The following is a 22,282-nucleotide window of genomic DNA, read 5'->3' as shown; positions in this document are numbered from 1 at the left end:
TAAACTTCAACTAAACAGTATTCCCTTTATTTTCTCGCTTTTTGTTTTTGTGTCTGAATATATCGACAACATGTGGTCCTGACTAAAGTGGTTTTCTTGTAATGTGCAGATAAAAAGAGCACATCTCTCTTTGCCAGATCTTCAGTGGAAGTTTTGATGATGATGATGATGATAGTGATTGTTGTGGGTGAGGTCCTCGTCAACAATGGAGCCGAGCAGGCGTCCACAGGAAGGACAAGCTGTTCGCTTTTGTTCCTCAGATGATTTGAGGTTGTTTACATGTACTCTTGTAGGTCACATGTCAGATCTACAGGGACTGGATGGACGCCTGAGTGGCTCCAGCTGCGACGCACATCCTGAAATAATAATGTAAATCAGTATTTTTTATTTTGCCTATTAATCAATCAAATCAAAAAATCAATGTAATCTGCCTTTAAAGGTTGCATTCAATCCGTAAAGAAATGCTGTTGAATGAAAGCTGCTCTGTTTTCCAGAACATGTCAGAGGCTAAAGTCTTTCTGTCTGTTCAGAGGGAAAGTGTCAGACAGTTGCAAGTTGTTGGAGGAAACGTCGCTCCCGTCCTGTCGGTCCCGTCCCGTCGCTCCCGCACGTGTCACCTTGATTTTCTCAGGAAGCCGCCGTCACGTGATGAAACTCTCAACGCATGATGAGTTCCCGTCTGAGAGCCGCGCTGTTCTCTCCGTCATACTCAGTCAGCACCTTTTTATAAGCTGATTGTCTCTCTCTGTAATGCAGCCCAGGTTGAGCTGTCAGCTGTCCTACAGCTGACTTGATCTTCAGACTCATCTAATCTCAGTCTCACCACATCAGTTTATGGACGTCTGCAGCAATAAGCAGTTAAAGGTTTGAGAGGATTGTTTGTTAGCTTTAAGTGACTCTAATTTATGAGACATGAACATGATCTGAGATTCAGCCAACTGTCTGTCCCAGAAAATCATTATTCTACTCAGCAGTTGTCTTAGCGTCACCTTTTATTGCCCTCATAGATCGAGTTTAACACAGAGAACAGTAAATTATTATTCATAGGCTTTGTTTCTCACTACAGAAAGTAATAAAACACATTTTAAAGGAGAAGTTTGACATTTTGGGAAATAGACTTATAGCCTGTTCACTTTGTTGTCAATCGTATCCTCACACAACGGTTTATATGATATCGTGTGAAAAGTTATTTCTCATTTTTCGTGCGTTCTCCTACGATGGAGAATGAACTGGACTACGAATGTCCAGCAACACGTGACACATGTGTCAATTTCTGCTTGTTACACGCATACAGACTTTTCAAAATAAACTTCTGTCTTCACAGGAAACAATTTGGTTATGTTTAGGCAACAAAACTACTTCGTTAAGTTTAGGAAAAGATCGTGGCTTGGCTTAAAATAGCTCCAGAAGTGGCATTGCTTAAAGGGGACTGTATGTAAGTTTTTACACGTATAAACATTTTTTAATCTTTTTTTATCGTCAATGTGTGAACAGGTTGTAACCTAGCTTAAATAAAATGAAACCTTCTGCGACTTTCTGGGTTTCCTCTATCAGCCTGTAGACTGCTTTTAATGTGTAGAACGCGGGTCCGTTTTTTTCTGGGAAAATCCAACGGAGGTGACATCATGCGCGCTCGCAATTGCCTTTATTTTCAGCTAATGTTCGGTTAGAAATGGTGTCCACTAAACGCTAAACAACAAGCCCCCACGACAACTCAGACTCCACACAAACCCTACGCCGACTGTCGTCGACTTAACGGCCACCGGTGTCACTCTTAGCAAGCAATTTCTGATTCTTACATAAAGTCCCTTTAAGTACCGAAGTTACATAATAAATTAACCAACTTTGACTTCTGGTTTCATGCAAGATACAAACACCAGTCTCCTGGGAAAAAGTCTGGTGTTTTTCGACCCACCCATCCACCCCGACCTCCTCCCTACGCGCCGTAGGTCACATGTCAGGGTTTGTCACTCTTTATACTACCTGGCCGGTATAGCTACAAAAAAGTGAATGAGACCAGCCTGGAGGATTCATATCTGTTCATCTATACCAACAATTTTAAAGCTGACTAATTTACATATTATATTTGTTAAATTCACACAAACTGGCATCATTCACGACACAGAACAGTTCACTTTATTTGTATGAACTCCCACCTCTCAGTAGTCCCCATAGAACAGTAGCTGAACTACAGGATCTTGGTCGTCTCGCAGTCTGCAGGAACTGTGGAAATGGGTAATCTCTCAGTGGGCTCCCTATCTGACTGGATATGCCGATGCCTCAAGTTGCAACAGAGCTTTCTAAAAGAAACCCATCATGTTGCCCCTCAGCTCTGCACTTTATTACATAAGTCCGTCCTGCTGTCCTATTTCCTCCCACCGTCCTGTACATGCCCCGCAGAGGAACGTCTGAAAGGACTGTGAAGACTTTTAGTGTAAATATCACAAGTTCCTTCAGTATGTGTGCCCATACATACTGAATCAAAATACAGACCTCTATTTCTTTAGACACACATATCAAAATAACTTGAAAATCTGGCACAGGTCCATAGCCGGAGGAACTACAGTAAGAATGAATATTTTATACTCTTACACAACCACAACCCCTCCCCCCCCCCCAGTCAGCATAACCCAGAGCCACTGCTATCACCCGGCTACATGAGACCAGCAGGAATGCAGCAGCACTTTTATCGTCTCTAGCAGAGCACTTAACAGTGTCCCCGTGCAACAGCTTTTATCACGTCCCCAGAAATATGCATCCAGGCTGGACTTTAATTATCAAAGTAGCCTGGACTGAGTGTACAGAGCATTAAGGCCACCTGGTCGGAACAGAGTAAAGCGGAGAGCTATTATCCCCTGTGATTTTACTCATTAACTACACTTCCATTATAATCCTGTCAGGCTGAGACGGAGACGATGGAGAGGAGATGAGGTAAAGATGGATTTTAGAGCCTCGAGACAACTTATTAAAAGTGAAGAAATGCAGTATGATTAAAGTTTGACTTTAGAGTTTTGGTGGCTCAACAATGATACGGTACAATGAGCTGTAAGCTATTTATGTGCTACAGTATTTCCATAATTTATGGCGTACCACAACAAAAATAAATGCTCAAGTGGCTGCAAGAGAAAAGTAGTCCAAATATTTAATAAGTAATGATTTTGTTTTTATTAAAAGGACTGTTTGTAAGAATCAGAAAATGCGTGTTAACAGCGACACCTGTGGCCGTTAAGTCAACGAAAGTCAGCGTCGGGCTTGTGCTCGCTCTAAATAGACATTAACGAGCATCGCTCAAAACAGTGAGGCGACACACGTCAGCTAAAACCACAACATCACTCTATATTTCACCTGTTTGGCAGTAATGTTAGCTGACCAGACGAAGGTCTCTCCATGAATCACTGCTGATCCTAGTGTTGGCTTTTCCTGCCTCAGCCTCCCGACCGCGGCCGGAGGGAACAGGGGAGACACCGGAGTTTTGGTCGGAGACGATAGCGTTTCTCGCTGCGGAGCCCCGTCACTTCACAAGACACGGGAAACCTCTGTTGGTCTGGAGGAGCTGCAGCATTTATTCACTAGATATTCTCAGAGCTAAACTAACTCTTCTGCAGTGTGTAGTGTGCGCGCATGCACGTTTAGAGTGGAGCGAAATAGCGAGAACGAGCGCAGCGTGTGAGTGAAGGCAAGCAGGCAGAGGAGCAGAGAGACTCCGGTCCTGGAGACCAAAGCTACAGTCTCCCCCACGTCCTCCGACCGCAGCCAACACTGTTTTGCAAGACAGGCTTCACTAGATATAACTTTGCGTTTTTGGTGCTTCCGTGTAGTTTGCATTGGAGTCTTGTCTGAACAACGTAGTCACGAGCGCACATGGGACACCGACCCGGAATGATTTATACTTGTAAGAAGTTACAAACAGTCCCTTTAAAAGGACACTTTTTAGCACTACAAAAGTGTCCAATATGGGGAAATTAAACACTGTTTTCCGAAAAACAGTGCGACCCCCCCAGAACTCTCTGGCAACCACTGACGGGGTCTCGAACCCCAGGTTGGGAACCACTGTCTTATGGGATCAAATTAGAGGAAGCACTGTGCTGCTCTCTAACCTCTAACCCTGACATCACTGGAAAATGTGACTTATGAAGATATTTCCGTTCTTTCCGTCCTTTTAAATACATTCATGTCTCACGTGTTTAAATCGTGAGCACTCAGATTTACTGTTGATGAGCTTCAGAGGCACATGGTCTTTCACGTAATTCCCATTTAAAACAATAGAAACCCAGCAGAGCCGGGCCTAAATTAGCACGCCCTCTCGGTGGCCTTGTTGCACCGTCTTCCTGTTCGGAGCGGTGAGCAAGCAGTAACTCTGGAGGAAGGGCAGGAGATCGTGGGAACCCGGCGTGTCACCGTCCAGAGAGAAAGCTCCTTCCAGAAAACAACATGACTAACTCTGCAAGCAGCGAAGGAGGGGGAAAGAAACCAGAGAGGAAACCGGAGAACAATGAAGGAATGGATGTGACACCACTGGGCTCGGCTGCAGGTCTGGGTGGGAACCCAAAAAGTCTGCTGTGCTGGAGTCACAGACCGTTTTTCTCAAACTCATTGACAAAACTACGAAGCCCTGTTCTCACGGCGACCTTTCCCACGCTGCTGCTCATAATGTATATTTATATTCCTCTTGTCAAACTGTTTCCTCTCTGATGTGTACACGGCATGTTTGTGTTTCCTTATCTTTGTGGACGTGCTTAACCTTCATCCAGGCTTTATTCAGGCCTTTCAGCTGCAGAGGTTTCTATTAGAGTTGAGTTGGCGTTGGTCCCTGCAGTCTGATCTTCCAAACAAACTTGTTTGACCTGCTCAGGTTTGTTTCTTACTCCAACACGTTCTCATCCTCGTCATCATCTCAACTCGTCACATACTTGCCACGCCCTTTGATGACACTTTATTTTTGGCAACAACACCACTATTGTTAGGTCAGGTTGTTAGAACCAGTTGGGCTTAAAATTACTACGTTTGTACAGTGAAAATTAAACTGAACATTGTGAACACGGGACACAAACGAACAGCTGATTGAAACGTGAAAGTGAAAGTTATGACACGCCTTGTGTTTGTTGGGCCCATCCACCTCCCCTCCCTCCCGCCCTTAAGGTAAGTGTCCAAAGCCTCCGACCTTTCCACGCTTCCTATTTATTGTCTATGTAAGCAGCAGTGAAATGCATTCTGGTCGCGTGGCGGCACCACGCGACCAGAATGCTTAGAGAACAGGTCTAGGCTACTTTATGCAAATCAGGGGCTTCCAATGCAACTCGCCGCCTCTGGACACTCCCGAGAAACTTTTAAACTTAAAGTTGTCGATCCAAAATAAAGACAGATTCAGCAACTGCGTGGCTTATTTATCACATAAAATGTTTTCAGAAACACATTTCGGTGAACTATTTTCATGAAATAAGAGAAGAAAGTTTCCAAACGAGCCGCCATGTTGGTTGCGGTTTAAAAGTTGGAAGCAGCAGCCCATGAGGGAAAGAGTTCGTCCAATCAGGTGCTTTATGTCTAGTGGCAACCCATCAAGCGTCCAATGCTGAAAGGCGAGGCGATAAAAAAAAAACCTGTGGACACGTACCATTAGTGTGTCTCTTTTGCTCTTCAAACTACGTCATCACACTTCCGGCCGCGGATGGGTTTTCATTGTCGTTAATGGAACGCCCGGTGCATTTCATACAAGTGCTAAAGGTGGGTTTATGGTCGCCATAGTGAAGCCGGTGCGAGGTTAGTGCGCCATAAAATTACGTCATCGCGGTTTTCGCGTTGGCTTTTGAGTCACGGCGCTTGGTCATGCACCTCTGAATTTTTGTAATAAGGCGCCCATTGCACACGCTGTGCTTTTCTTTTCAACATGGACGCCTTCGAGGGAAGACTGCGGCCGAGCAGGTTGGCCTGAACAGACATCTCTACGACTGTTCATTGAGAGATCACAGGGACAGTGACATGACATTAAATACTTGGAAAGAAACAGGCAACACACCGGGGAAAGAAGAGGCTTTTTGCCGCAGGCTGTGAAAGAATATGAGAGATCGCTTTGTAAAAGTTTAAAAAAAGTTTTTTAATGGAAAATTTAAATTCTCCAGCAAGGAAAGAAGTTATATATACACATCAGGCTTCAGGTACCAGACTTTCCAAAGAATAAAGCAGAGAAAGCTGCTCTTTTGTACATAGTTTTATTTAAGTAACGTTCTTCCGGTAACATAAGTTGACTTCCTGCGGTATCGAATGCTGACGGCCGTGATAAAGCCTCGGTATTTGACGTATCTGGGAATTAGAATGGGCTGGTGTTTCAAGCATTACAAGTGTTGGAAATTAAAAGAAAAGGCTGGCGATATTCTATATTTTTCTTATTGTCTACAAAACCAATGAAAAGACTAAACCAATAAATTGAACTGATCCAAGAATTGCCAACCCATGAAGTCCACGCAACTCTCTGCACACATCAGGCATTGATAATCAAAAGCACTGAAAAGGCCCTCAGGAGCACAGTGAGCTCCATCAGGAATATGAAACCACCAAGACTCTATAGAGCAAGTACAGTGACGACTTCAGACTTCTTCGTCTGCAGAGGAAGCTGCCAGAAAGACATCAATCTCTGCAGCTCTGCACCATTCAGGTCTTTGCTATAAAGAGAGCGAGCTGGAGGCTGAAAGGAACCAGAGCTCACGTGACAAAGACTCAAATTTCAGCTCGACAATGATGCAAAACACAAAGAAAAAACAACACTGGAGACTCTCTGTGTCCTGGAGAAACCCAGCCACCAATGTTTGGACTTGAACCCTGTGACCTAGAATCTGTAAAGACCTGAACGTCGCAGTTCATACAATAAAGGCTCCCAATTCATATTCTGCACAAAGAAGAACTGGGAGAAAATCTGCAAACCTGCTTTAAAGAACAAATCTGATCTTTTGTAAATATGCAAATACGAAAAAATAGATTTAAAAAAGACATTTAATATATTTACTAGCAGCGTTTTTGGTCACTTGGGGGCAGAACTCCACAACTAGCTGAAAATCAAACACATAGTTAACATATTATGGCCTTATAAAGTTGTTAGCAAACTAATATTTGACTATTCACACATCCAGCAGATATGGAGCAACATTAGCATTGAGTTGGAGTTGTGTTTGTGGCAACTATTCACTCTCATTTTAGTTCTGTTTTGGTCTCCACCGACTCCTGAGGGAAATATCTGCTCTTTAGCTGCTTAATGCTCCACTACGTTCACCAGCTAGTCGTAGTATAATGATCAAAAAGTGCACTGACGTTATTAGAATCACTATCCTACTGACCATCATACCCAGACTCAGCTGAACCAAGAAGAAAACACCTGCTGGAAAGATAAATACAAGTACAGTAAGGACTGGAAATCACCCAGCGTTCCCACTTAAACAAAGCTTCTGCTGATCGAGGTTGAACCAAAACAGGAACGTTGTGGACCTTTAAAGGGGAACTGCACTGATACACCAACGTCTGTTTTATTTTTTAGTTCTTCTAATGCATATATGAAAAAAAAGTTGTATAAAGCGTTTTGTGGCTGCGCTAAATCTGATAAATTGCCTCATGTGATGTCACTTGAGTCAGCGTCTGTTTTGGGCTGAAGATTACAAGTTTGAAATTGAAATAAATCTAAAGCGTTAGAAAGACGAGAGCTTACCAGACCTCTGTAGCCCGCTCCTCGTCTCTGTGTGAGGTTATACTTCATTAGCTGCTACTAGCGTAACTCACCCAAATCTCCGACTTGTCAACGGTAGAGATGCATTATGGGTAATGTAAGCGCCAGATTTTGAAAAGAAAGAAGAACGTGTGGAATAAGAAAGATGATGTCTTTAGCTTCGATGCAATGATTTTTATCCTTTTTTTTAAACTATCCATCGTGAGTTTGACATACGAGTTTGAGTACGTTTACATGCACACTAATATTCCACTATTATTCTGAATTTGATACGGGTCATTTAAGCAGCATATTCCGTTTAGGCCTTAACATTTGGCATGTGGGATATGCTGATATTATTCAGGTTTTAGGAGCATTCATTGGACATGTGTACAGCGCATTCGTAATATGCGTCTCAGTTTGGGTTTTTACGACAGTACAGCCTCTTGCCTGTTTACGGCCAGCTCTGTGCGTTGAACACAAACCAGCTAGCTGACAGTTTGCAGAGATACATGACCAAAAGAAAAAGCCCACCTCCCTTAAACATTATGAAATATTTGAATATCAGCAGGTTTTTGGATATGTGCAAATATCGCAACACCAACCTTTTCAAGAAGTTGGTTGAAGGAATGAAAGAGGGAGGCTGTGTTCGCACGGTCCAACAAGTCCGCCAACGGTTATGTTAATCAGAGTATGTACGGCCGCATGAAAACGTGAATATTAGTGGAATATTCATGTTCATTAGCAATTAAAACAACTTAGAGGGAATATTGTCTTTTTCGGAATAAGGTAAAAAAACAGAATATTTTTAAGACCAAAACAATGAGCTGAAAGATGCTAAAACACTCTGTAAAGCCGAGGCGAAACAGCAGTACTTCGGGTACTAATATTGTTAATATAAAAGAAGTGATGTGTGCAGTCATCAGAAAAACAGAAGAAGGGGTCTGACTACTTTCTGGAGACCTATTCTTGACCTTGCAGGGGTAATCTGATTATATTCTCGGGGGGGATTCCAGATACTAAATCACAGCAGATGCACCTGCTCTGAATCATCAGCTGCATTCAGACTTTCAGAGAGAGGAGACAAACATAACAACATGTTTCACTGGTCGCTGTCAGGAGGGCAGGATGTGACAGAAACCCTCCACGCTCCGTGTTGTGATTCTCTCCACTGTTCTTTTAATCTCGTCGACAAAAGCCTCTTGCAGGAAGCTATGCCAGATATGTCCGGCTTTTCCAGCAAAGCCGGTAAGTGAAGAATAACACTGTTTCACCGAACAATCCCCAATCGCCACAAACAAGGCCAAACCGAACAACAGAGGGTTTAACCGAGAGCACGGTTGTGCCTACTCCAGGGAATTCTTTCCATATTTTCCTTCTGGTGAGTCACTCGACGCCTCAGTGAATCTGAGCAAAACAAGGACTGCAGGGCAAAAACATGCTCAGCGAAAACTAGTTTTTCTTGGCTGGATTGTTGTTAAGCACATTTCCCCCTCAATCAATTATTTAAAAAAAAAACATGCATTACAAAGAATAATACTGGAGGAATTTAAAGTTGAAGCACAATATCTATTTTGACAACTTACATCACCGCTCATTGAAGAAAATGTGGATTATATAATTTCATATATATATATAGAGGGACAATCTTTCCAAATGCGTTTACACACTTCTCTGTAATTATGCAACTTCATACGAAACCACGTCTGAAAATAAAGATGGACTTTCCCAGTGGTGGGGAGTATTTTCAGTCAGTCAGGGTGTGTACCTGTAGTATTACAGGATTAAAGCATGTCAACAAAATCATTTCCGTCTGAGTCAGAGTTTCGGATGGCTGGTTTTAATTCTGGAGAATAATGACTGATCGATTGTACCTGAACTGGAACTAATTTATAACTGCCAGAGCTGATTTATTTTAAAGGGATAGGCTAGTTTGACATTTCGGTAAACATGCTCGGTATATTTCTTGCTGAGAATTAGATGAGAGTATTGATACCACTCTCTAGCGTCTGTACGCTACATATGAAGCCAGCATGAATATATGCATCAACATGCGCAAACAACATGCAACGACTTAAAGCTGTAGTAGGCGACATTTGAGCAAATATGATTAAAAAAAGTTTTTTTTTATAAAACGGTCGCTATATCGTGACAGTAGTACATGAAACAGGTAACCTGAAAAAAATCATGTGCCTCTCTGTCCTCCGGTGCTCCTAACGGCATCTGCAAGATTTCACAGACCGAAGGAAAACAAGCAGTCAGAGCTGATCTGAGGTCTGCTGTCCATCTGTCTATGAGAGCCGGCTGTCAATCACTCTGAACTCCGACCAAACGGTCAAACTAGGCAGCGCTGATCAAATATGAATCAATATTATGTTACGTTAACGCCTATTTCTCTCCTCAAATGTTTTCAGAATCATCTTGTAGTGCACGGTTTAGCTGTAAAATGAGAAAGTTCGTGATGCCGCCGCCATTGTAAAATCTGTTGAAGAAACGCCAAGTACCGGAGCACCGCCAACAGGAACGCTCTCTCAATGAAATGACCTGTGATTGGTCAAAGTCTCCTGTCACAGGCTAGATTTTCTATAGGCTGAAAACAGAGCCATGAGGAGGTGCAGAAGTCTAGTTATCTCTCAGAACACTTGAATTACAATATGCTGAAAGGTTATTATGGAATTAATAATCCATCCATGAACAGAAGGTTCTCCTGGAGTCTCCACACCATTATAGTTTTCTGGGTCAAATCTGAAGCTTGACAGTCTGCCCGTGTCATAGCAGGTTAAACACAGGTGTAATTGATCACATTAATTATGATCCTGTTCTATTTAGTGTCTCGTCCCTTCCAGTGAGCCATCATGCACAATACCAGAGCTCTGACCCACCTAGATGGAACAGGGCCATAATTAAGGTTATTAATTACACCTGCTGTGTTTACGCTGCAATGACATGTCACAGTGGCTGCAGTGAAAAGGGCCTAGTAGTGGGCCGCCTGATATATACAGACTGGGACTGAAACCAGAACTATCATTTGAAGAATCACAAATACATTTATGGACTTTATCCTTCAGTAATCCTGAACCAGGGGGCGATACCAAAACATTAATTAATGTCCTGTCAGATCCTTTACATGTCAAACAACCTGAATTGTTTCTGAGCTTGACTTCAAACATTTTGAACAGGGTCCAGTAAAAAAATTACTTAAAATTACCTCTAATTTTCAAATCTACAGCCGTAAACCTCAGGATTAAAGGGGTCCTATTATGCTTCTGTGCTTTTCCCCTCTCCTTTAGTTTAGTTTTTTGTGCATGTAAAAGGTCTGCAAAGTTACAAAACCCAAAGTTCACGCCAAAGGGAGTTACTCTCCCTGACAGAAACACTGCTCCTGAACTGCCTGAAACGCCTCGATTGAAGTCCCGCCTTTTCTTCCGTTACGTGGTGATGTCATCAAGTAACACATTTGCGTAAATGGCTAGTTTGGCACGCCCTCAAACACAGCTAGCTAGAGTGGAGAAAAGAGGTGCTGCGGCACAGCCGGTATGAGAAAAATAAAGCGTTTTTTGAACATGTTCTTGTAGAAACCCAAAATACAAGTATGCTCCTCAAAATAAACATAATAGGTCCTCTTGTGACGGCCCCAGGGCCTCTTCCGGGGCTGGTAGACTGTTTGGTGCTGTGCTGTGCCTGTGTGTTGCAGTATTCTTGGTCCCTGGCTGGTTGGAGCTGGAGGTGAAGGTGCATCAAGTGATTGGAGACAGCTGGCCACCGTTGCTCTGGCCTATAAAACCAGATCCCACCCTCAGAGTCCACGGACTTCTTTCCCCTGGCACCACTGGGTGTTATGTCAGCCTTTGCTTTGTTGTACATTTCATTTACCATTTCTTAAGTTAGTCTGGCAGCATGTTTTCTGTCGGTATAATTTGTTATAATGCATATTTTGTGTTACCTTTGTTACCTTAATTCGACTTTTGTTAAAAACAATCTCTTTTTGGTAGTTACTCCATCGCGGTTTGCGTCCTTATTTGTTAAGGTCTGAGAGCCAGGACATAACACGCTTTTAAGCAAACACCCGCCTCAGTTTCTCTAGTAAAGACTGGAAACAAACAAACAGGCCCTCAAACAAACAGATGAGTGAACTTGGACTTGAACTTGGATTTACTTGTCTAGTTTGAGATGTGAAACTGGGAACACATTTCAGATTAAATTTCTGTCTGCAGACGAGTTGACAAAATCCGATGAGGTCAGTTGTGTTTAGTAATACCAGCACTGTTCCCATGGCCTCTACATGTCACTGCTTCTAAAAATGGCTACATGGGAATAAATTACAAGATATTACATCAGTTGTTATCGGGGGCAGCAGAAGAGGGCGGCTGTAAAAGCCCCAAATGTATGGTTACGTCTAGTTCCATAATTTATTCCCATATGGCTACTATACGCTAGCACAAAGGCCTGGCTCATACACAATAATGAACTCTGTATTTATGCACTTCACTCTGTCAGTCTAATCCATAATCTCCTGCTAATTATTATGACTCAGAAACAACATGTAGTGAAGCAGAGCGTACTGTACGGACATGTCAGCATGCCTGACCTGCAGCATTTTGTTTAAACATGCTTGAAGCTGCAGATGGGAGTGGTGTCACCCCGTGAGCATCAGGAACATCAATCACAGGAAGATGTGTCTAATGTCTCTTTTTTCTTTTCTGTAACATTAACAGCAGCGTCCCGGTGCAGTAAAGAACACTATTCGTCGTATAGAAGGGAAAGCAGAAGCAGAAATACTGAGGATTCTTCTTTCCTTCAGAGATTATGTGAGGAGCAAACCCAGTGGAGAGCCAGAGGAGCAATTTTATGTCCTCAACTATATCATGATTGCACAAATTGCACATGTGAAACCACAAACATGGACTTCCTCTGTTGAGCCGTGCAGCTGATGTCTCTGGTGCGAGGGAGCCCTCTGCAGTTCAGACACACACTTTAATCTAGAAAAGGCTTCATGTTTAATCCAAACTCAGTGTTTAAGAGTGTCCTCCGCAAAACAAAGATGAAATAAATGTATTTAAAGCATAAAGTTTATTTAGATTAATGTTTTAGTTTTGGTGGAAAACTCAGATCTTTTAAGTAAAAGTAGCAACAGTGAAGGAAAGTACATTTACTCAAGCACTAGTATAATTTTGAGGTACCGCTTCTGTTACTTTACTTAATTATTTCAATGTTATGCTACTTAATACTTTTATTCTACTACATTTCAGAGGCAAATATTGTACTTTTTACTTCACTACATTTATCTGACAGCAGGAGTTACTTTACAGCTTCAGATTTTACAAATAAAACATTTAAACTATTTATAAATGATGCTTCTATGCTGTTGATTGAACTATCAGACACTAATATAAAGTAGTTCAAATTTGCTCCACCAGCAGCAACATTAAAATGCTGCTTACCTATTTAATCATCAATAATAGTATTCCAATAATATACTGTATATATATATATATATATATATGTATAAGTATATAACTCTCTGAAAGGGATCATTTTGCCCAACAAGATCTTTTACTTTAATACTATAATATTACTGTTATATACTTTTACTTAAGTGAACCCTTGAATGTAGAACTTTTACTTTTACAGAGAGGTATTGCTAATTTTATTTAAGTAATATATGAGTAGTTCTTCCACCACTGAGCAACAATACCACAGTGTAGAAAGAAATACTTTTTTACAAGTAAAAGTCCTGCAGTCAAAATCTTTCCTAAGTATTAGCATCAATATATATTATAAGTACCAAAAGTAAACATATGCAGAATGGCCCATTTCAGGATAATAGTCTATATATTATATTACTGGATTATAATAATTGATGCATTAATGTGTAAATCACTTTAATATGGATTTAAGCTGGTAAAGGTGGGATTCATTTCAATTACTTTATATACTGTCAGGTATTTTAATCCATGTTAATACATCAAAATGTACTTTTTTATTATTTTTTTTTATTAATAATCAAAAACTGCAAAGTAACTAAAGCTTTAAAAACGATATAGTGGAGTAAAAAGTACAATATTTGCTGCTAAATTGTAGCTTAGTAGAAGTAAAAAGTAGCATTACATGGAAATATTCAAGTACAAGTACCTCAAAATTATACTTAAGTGCAGTACTTGGTAAAATGCACTTAGTTACTTTCCATCACTGGTCATGGTAGCCAAAAATGTTTTTTTATTTATACATGGCTTCCTAGTTTTTGTAGAAATCTGAGCAAAATCGATTAATTTGGTAACAACATATCTGAGTAAACAGCGCCCCTAGTGGTCACAAGAAGAAGTATCATAAAGTGTGTGTGTGTGTATGGATGTAAACAATGATTTAAGGATATATATATATATATAAACGATAATAAATGCTAATCCTAGTGGAATCCTTCAGTTGATGAAATTACAGAAATAGTAAGAAGATACGAGAATTGGAACCGGCCCTTTGTTAACAGAATAAATACTAAAAGGCACAAATGTACTCATAAACATACAAGGAATTATTTCTATACAGCAAAAAGGAAAAAAATGCTCCATAGGAGGACATTTGTGTGGAGCTCCCATTTTTTCCCCATTTGTTATCCCCAACTAATTGAAAGAAATACATTACGAAATTGTGAATATTTAACCCAACAATTATTTTTCAATTTGTGGACTTTTTTTTTCTTCTTTTAATATATTTCGGTCACCCTATGTTCTGCAACCATGTTGAATGTATCATCATCCCGTTATGTTAGCCTTATTTCAGATAAGATTTCATTTTATCTAAATGTTTTCCGTTTTGTCTTAATATCACATTTAAGTTTTGACTTCTACAATAATAGTAATTAAAAAAACGCAACCCTGAGAAGGATAAGCTGCTAAAGATAATGGATGGATAAAAAAAACCCACAAGTGAACAGTTGAAACTTTTTCACAGTAATAAGCCCAAACTTGAGTTTCCATGGTGATACCTTTAGGTGTAATGAAATTCACTCAGCAATTTAACAAAAATTGAAACCTTTATTTCAGATTTCATTTTTTTTTTTACAAAAACCCAACGACGAACGGTTAAATGCACCTTGGAATGCTCGTTGGTAAATGGACCCAGACTGTCGATGTCGTTGATTGCTTGATGTTGATGCTCCTCTGGTGCGTTAAGACGGCAGCCGCTGACACTGAAATACCCAGAAAATACCCAGAAGCCCATTCTCCAGGAGCGCAGGGCCGTTAGTGATAAAACAAGGTGGCCTGCACGATTCCCCAAACACCCCCCCCCCCCCACAGTCCTGTTCTCCCTGCTCTCCCCCAGCAGCGCTCCTCTACTCCTTGGCCACTGCAAATGGCTTATCCACTTCAACTTTGCCGCAATTGTTGATCATGACATCTTTAAGAGGCTTATCGCGCCCGTCTGTCTTTGTCTCTTCGATCTTCTTCACTACATCCTGGAAGATAAAAAAAAAAGAGGAGGTTATCATTTCAGTTTGGATGTAATTCTGAGTAATTTTGCATCCGTTACCGACATCAGAGTGAAAGTAAGTCGTCATTATATACAGATAAAAGTGTCAGAGTAGCAAAATTTTAATTAAAATTTGACTGGTCTGCTTTCTGAAGTATGTTACTCTAACTTACTTTGTATGATCTCTGTTCATGGTGCAGTGTAAGAGGGCACAAAGTAGGAAACTACTGTATATTTTAGTCTGAAAATCAACCTGCTATTTTTGGCATTTCAACAGATACTGTAGGTACATCTAGACATAACAGATCAGCGTTTGGATAGCAGGTGATAACACACTTTTGATGGCACCCACATGCAGCTGTTCTAACTTCCCCAGATGCGACTAAGACAGCGACCCCAGTATGTGAACACTGTCGGGCCCGACACTCACCATCCCCTCCAGAATCTTTCCAAAGACGACGTGTTTGCCGTCCAGCCACGGCGTCATAACGGTGGTGATGAAGAACTGGGAGCCGTTGGTGTCTTTGCCGGCGTTGGCCATGCTGAGCCAGCCGGGGCCGTAGTGCTTCAGCTTGAAGTTCTCATCTGGGAAACGGTCCCCAAAGATGCTCTTGCCTTGATTTAAAGAAAAATATATTTTACTATTTACCACCATTTTACAATTTAACTCTGTGCAAGACAATTAGTTGATATTTGGTCATCGTGTTATTTCCACAAACATTCCCTCCCTGTAGTGACCTTTGCATCTCACTTTATCTGAGGACATTTTCCTATTCATGAATACTGAACATGGACTATGTTTACATGCACACTAATATTCCACCATTATTACAAAGGCTGTGTTGAACACTTAATTCTAATTGGTCAACTACAGCGTTCTGCAGTCTGTTATTTCTTTATAGCAGACCGTTGCTATGTATAACAGACCGTTGCTATGTATAACAGACCGATGCTATGGGCGCAGTTCTGATGTTGGACTCTGGTGGACCGTTTTGGTGTCAAAATATTGATTTCTTAAGTAAGTAGCCGTGTAATAAGCGGGATAATGTACAGCTAGCGGGTCATTGTTGTGAAAGAATCCCCTTCAGGGCGATGAGAGACCCCTCTGCGGCGGCATCGCCCTGTCGGGGATTCTTTCGCAACAATGACCGGCTCGCTGTATATTATCCCTTACTTATTCCACTATTATTCCAAATATGACAATATTCCAAATTTGACATCGGTTATTCTGAATTAGACCTTATTCCAAATGGAGTATTTCCCAATTAAGACATGTGCGATATGCCGATATTATTCTGGTTTTAGGAGCATTCTTTGGACATGTATACTCGCAATATGCGTCCCATTTGAGGTTTTTAGGTCAGTTTGACAGATTCTTGACACACGGCCTCTTGCCTGTTTTTGGCCAGCTCTATGTGTTGTACACAAACCAAATTACAGATAGTTTGCAGAGATGCATGCTCAAAAGAAAAGCCCACATTTCTGGTCGGAAGGAGAAACACACCTACTTTTAAACATTATGAAAGACTTGGATATCAACAGGTTTTCGGATATACACAAATATCGCAACGGCAACCTTTTAAAGAAGGTGGTTGAAGGAATGAAAGACGGAGGCTGTGCTCGCACCAAGTCCACCACCTGTTAAGTTAATCAGAGTATGCACGGCTCCATGTAAACGGGAATATTAGTGGAATATTATTTTTCACTAGCCATGTAAACTCAGCTTTTTTGGAATAAGGATAAAAATGGGATTATTTAGTGCATGTGAACGTAGTCGATGTGAGTCATTCACAATGAGAGGATCTGCCAAATGTCAAGTGTACTCAACTAGTGGTACCACAAAATGTCAGATTGACACTTGTGAGACGCCTCTTGGCACAAAGTTATCTCTGTCCTTGGGTCTAAAAGTTTTTAAACAAATGAATAAATCTTCAATTCATAACAGCATAAAGCACTCAGGAGACTGCAGCAAATCTGTTACAAATTATATGGAAACAAGAAAGAAGTTGTAATTTTCCAAAAACCCCCAAAGAGCCCAAGTGTGAAACAACCCTCAAGTCATTCAATGTTCAGGGCAGCACTGATGCACCAGGTCATGAACAAGTTTGTTCTTGCAGAGACAAAAATCTGTGTCCTGACATAAATGCCATTCTGCAGGCGTCGGCGGTGGCCATTTTACCTCCAGTGCCGTCTCCTCTGGTGAAGTCTCCGCCCTGGATCATGAAGTCCTTGATGACTCTGTGGAATTTGCTGCCCTTGTAACCGAATCCTTTCTGTTTCATTAGAATAAACAAAACAACACTTGAGAAATCTGAAAAGGATACCAGCTGTCAGTACGTGGCATGAATGACATATTTAAAGTGTGTCTCCAGGCTGTTTTTACAGTAGTTTGGGAAAGTAAACAAGGATGTTGAGTTCAAAAGCATACAATACAAACTGAACCTTTTCTATGAACTATTACGGTGTAAAAACAAAAGGGATGGTGAATCTGGTGATGATTTGGCCAAACAAGTCATTGCACACACTTTGAGGACACATTCTCACCTCTCCTGTCGCCAAACTGATAAAGTTGTCGGCTGTTTTGGGAACAGTCTTCCCAAACACCCCGATGATGATTGTTCCAACTTCTTCATCTCCAATTTTAATGTCAAAGAACACCTAGACAGGAAGTCAAGTTACAAAGTTATTTTACACTCAAATATCTCCCATGATGTGGCAAAACATTTACGGTTATTTTAAATCTAAATGGATGGGTTGACATAATCGTACATCTTAAAGGCAAATAATAAATAACACTTGAAATGATGAAAACACTCGCAAAAGACAAGGTACAAAATGTAAACCATACTTCGGTGCATTCTTTCCAGTGTTTTACATAATGCTCATAAAGTCTTAATGTAATGGTTAGACGTACAATTTCTTTCATCGGCAGACTGCAATCAAGTTTTCCATTGTTGGAGAGTTTCGCCTGCAGCCATTCTCATGTTATGGCATGAGAATGAGCCAAAGATATGTTAAAGAGATATTCATTCTGTGACGCAAGTTTCGAAGAAGATAAGAATGAAAAGCAATGAAATGACATTGTGCATAGGGCTGTGAAAGTTAACACGTTAACGCAGATTTGTTTTGTTTTAATGCCACCAATTTCTTTAACGCAATAATGCAACTTGTGATCTTTAGGTTGTAGTGGGCTCAGTTTTAAAGCTAGAATGAAGATACTGGTATCATATGAAACTAGAAACCCTAAAGTTAACCTAATCCATTGGTACCAACCATGTCACACTAGCTTGTCGCCAAGGAGGTTAAATAACGCTCCAAACTTACGCTAGATTTTGGCGAGGAAAAACTGTGATGGTCATTTTCAAAAGGGGTTCCTTGACCTCTGACCTTAACATATGTGAATGAAAATGGGTTCTATGGGTACCCACGAGTCTCCTCTTTACAGACATGCCCACTTTATGGGGCAAGTCATAGTCAAGTCAGCACACTGACACACTATTGTTGCCTGTTGGGCTTGAGTTTGCCATGTTATGATTTGATATTTTAAGGTTAATATTTGTCATTGTTTTGTGTTGGTAATTGATTTCAAGCATATTTGTCCACTCCCATGTTGATAAGAGTATTAAATACTTGACAAATCTCCCTTTAAGATACATTTTGAACAGATACAAAATTATAAATTATTAATTTTGATCATGCAATTAAATATTTTTAATCAATTGAGAGCTATAACTGTGCATATTCTTATTTTCTCTGCAGTGCTCTTTTCCCAATGGTATAAAATTACAGGCACAATGTCAACATAAATTAGACTGTTTTTTCCCCCTTCAATCTGCACAACTGACTCACCACTTGCATTGCAGAAAACTGATTTATGGTGCAAGATAATAGACATGCATTCATAAAGACAGATTCTGTTTGGGCGTGTCAGTCTTTCAAAAATAATAATTGTAAAGAGTAATTTAGAGTTTTGCACTGAGGAACATGTGAAACAAAGAGCCTGCAGGTCAGCTGCTGACCAGCTCAAAGCTTCCTTGTTAACTGTAGACGTGGACAAACTGCTGCACCCAGACACAACAAGGCCAGACAGACACAACATCCCACTGAGCTGCAAGCTGACAGGGTTAGCAGCTACAGACGGAATAATACATAGTTTAATCCTGAAACTATAACTGAAGCTAATAATTAGTAATGTTACAGTACCGACAGTAGGCCGGACTGCTAGCTATGATAGCTATCTATGGTTAGCTCCACTCAGATTAGAGTAAAGGCAGTTAACTGTCTGCTAACAGCAGCTACAACTATTATCAATATCACTGCACTGATGTTAGCTATAATACCTCACACAAACTAAACAAACTAGCTAAACAAGACCACGAATAACCGGCTTTAATCTAAAGGAAGACCCGCTAGAGGCTCTGTGTGACGTGGCTTAGCATCAGCTAGCATTACATGGTTAGCATTGAGAGATAGTTAGCTTTGATTCATCTACATCAGGAGTCAAGCAGCAACCTGCAGCTATCTAAACACACCTTTTACAAACTTCACAAACACTAATCTGATCATTGTGATGAAGGTAACAGTTTATAGTCTAAATGTATAGTATATAAGTCTAATGCAGTGAGGGCCAAAGAGACAATGTAGGAGGGAGTATTAGGGCCACATTGAGGGAAAACACATCTGAGATTTACAGAATAAAGTCAGAATATTAAGAGAATAAAGTCAGAATATTAAGAGATAAAAAGTCAGAATATTATGAGAATAAAGTCAGAATATTAAGAGATAAAAAGTCAGAATATTATGAGAATAAAGTCAGAATATTAAGAGAAAAAAAGTCAGAATATTATGAGAATAAAGTCAGAATATTAAGAGATAAAAAGTCAGAATATTATGAGAATAAAGTCAGAATATTAAGAGATAAAAAGTCAGAATATTAAGAGATAAAAAGTCAGAATATTAAGAGAAAAAAAGTCGAAATATTACGAGAATAAAGTCAGAAGTTTAAGAGAAAAAGTCAGAATATTATGAGAATAAAGTCAGAATATTAAGAGATAAAAAGTCAGAATATTAAGAGATAAAAAGTCAGAATATTAAGAGAAAAAAAGTCGAAATATTACGAGAATAAAGTCAGAAGTTTAAGAGAAAAAGTCAGAATATTATGAGAATAAAGTCAGAATATTATGAGAATAAAGTAATACATTTAGGAGAAAAAAAGTTGTAATATTATGAGAATAAAGTCATAATATTATAAAGTAGTAGTTTTACGTGTTATTTTATTTTATTCTTGTAATATTATGACTTTATTCTGTAGATCTCAGATGTTTTCCCCTCAGTGAGGCCCTAATAGAGCACATTGTCTCTTTGGCCCTCACTGCATTAGACTTATATACTATAAACTTAGACTATAAACTGTTATCTTCATCACAATGATTAGATGTTTTGCGGCTCCAGACACATTTTGTTGTTGTTTTTTTTGTCTAAAATGTGTCTTTAGATAGCTGCAGGCTGCAGGCTGCAGGCTCCTGTTCTCCATGATCCTCTATCATGCTATGTAAGCTAGCGGTGGACCTGGCCGTGTATCTGACGTACCTTGGCTGTTACTTTGGGTCCCTTCTTCTTCTCGTCGGCGGAGGAGCCGTTGGGGAAAGCGAGAAAGATCACTGATCCCACAATGATGGTAACGGCTACAAGGAACTTCATCCTTCTCTCGCAGAGTCTAACCATCAACAAGAAGAAAGAGCAGCCGGAGGACGGCCTGTTGGAGCTGCTAACCTTTATATATGTGCCTAGCGGGAGGAAGGATTGAGTGTATCCGGGGAGGAGAGGTGGTATCCGGGGAGGAGACTGAGGAGACTGAAGCCTCGGCGGAGGGCCGCTCCTAACGGCTCCTAACGGCTGCTAACGACTCCTAACGGCTGCTAACGGCTCCTAGCTGCTGCTGCGCGAGCTACACCACCAACACAGCGCTCTGACGCACCGCGCTCTGATTGGTTCACGTAGCAGAGCGTTTCAGCCAATCAGGTGCAGACGTGTAACACGGTTGACACGTCAAGTTCGGAAGTGGTATTCTTCTTCTTCTTCTTCTTTGGTGTTTATTGGCGGTTGGCAAACCAGCTTGTAGGTGCATTACCGCCACCTACTGGACTGCAGTGTGGAGCAGTAGATTGGCAGGATAACAAAAAAATAAATAAGATAAATTAATTAAAAAAATAAAAATAACAAAACCCAATAAAATAAAAATGTATAATTATTAATAATAATAAAATAATAATAATAATAATAATTAAATTCTCTCCATTATTCCTGTTGCCCTTAAGTAATTAATTAGAAGATTGTGTACTTTCTTAGATGTCTTTCCTAGCAGATTCCCCATTGTAATATTTCCATAATTTACTCCTGATATTAATTCCCTTCTTTCTTTGTCATATTTGTTGCACTCTATAAGAACATATTTGACAGTTTCCGGTTTATTACAGTGCACGCATAGTAGTCCAGTTGGGTGCTTGCCTATTCTATGGAGTGTTTTGTTTAATCCTGTATGTCCTATTTTCAGACGGGTAATGACCATCTCTTCCTAAGGGGAAACTCTCGCGAAATTAATAAGGTTATGCATTTACAGAATCAGAATCAGAATGGTGTTTATTGCCAGGGGTAAGAGGTATACACTAGGAATTTGCTTTGGTTTTGTTGGTGCAAATCAGCAGTATAATAATAACAAAAGAATAGATAAAAACGTTAGAATAAAATAAGAATAAAAAAAAGGTTGTGGGGGAGTATATGGGGGAGCAACATCAAAGCTGTCAAGACACATGTAAGTATTTATTTAATTATTTATTTGATTTGACTTTCGTTGTTTATTTTTATTTATTTATATATATATATATATATATATATATATATATATATATATAGTAAAGAGCAGCAAGAATTATTCATAAAGTGGATTCAAAAGAACACAACAACAGACTATTTATATAGTCAGGACTATATTAAAGATTTAGTTGAGTCACAGACATTATTAGTTATGTAAAGGGCAAAAAGCAGATTATTAACCAGAAAATGTACAAACGGTTTTAGTTCAGAGGACATGGATCATAGAGGGAAATTTCATTTTAAGCATCAGTGTGC

At 40.1% G+C, this 22,282-nt stretch overlaps 1 protein-coding gene across 1 annotated transcript; it reads right to left on the bottom strand.

The window, feature by feature from the left end:
* Positions 1–14,698: 14,698 nt before the first annotated feature.
* Positions 14,699–21,074, bottom strand: ppib (peptidylprolyl isomerase B (cyclophilin B)). Its single transcript, XM_037767954.1, has 5 exons — positions 20,744–21,074; positions 17,699–17,812; positions 17,334–17,427; positions 15,585–15,769; positions 14,699–15,140 (listed from the first exon to the last, which is right to left on the bottom strand). The coding sequence occupies exons 1-5, from the start codon at positions 20,876–20,878 to the stop codon at positions 15,018–15,020; spliced, it is 651 nt and encodes a 216-aa protein (XP_037623882.1). The 5' UTR covers positions 20,879–21,074; the 3' UTR covers positions 14,699–15,017.
* Positions 21,075–22,282: the final 1,208 nt, after the last annotated feature.

The sequence above is a fragment of the Sebastes umbrosus genome, chromosome 4 (assembly GCF_015220745.1).
Source record: "Sebastes umbrosus isolate fSebUmb1 chromosome 4, fSebUmb1.pri, whole genome shotgun sequence".
Lineage (NCBI taxonomy): Eukaryota > Metazoa > Chordata > Actinopteri > Perciformes > Sebastidae > Sebastes > Sebastes umbrosus.
The sequence above is the reverse complement of the archived record's forward strand: the minus strand, read 5'-3'. Positions and strand labels throughout refer to the sequence as shown.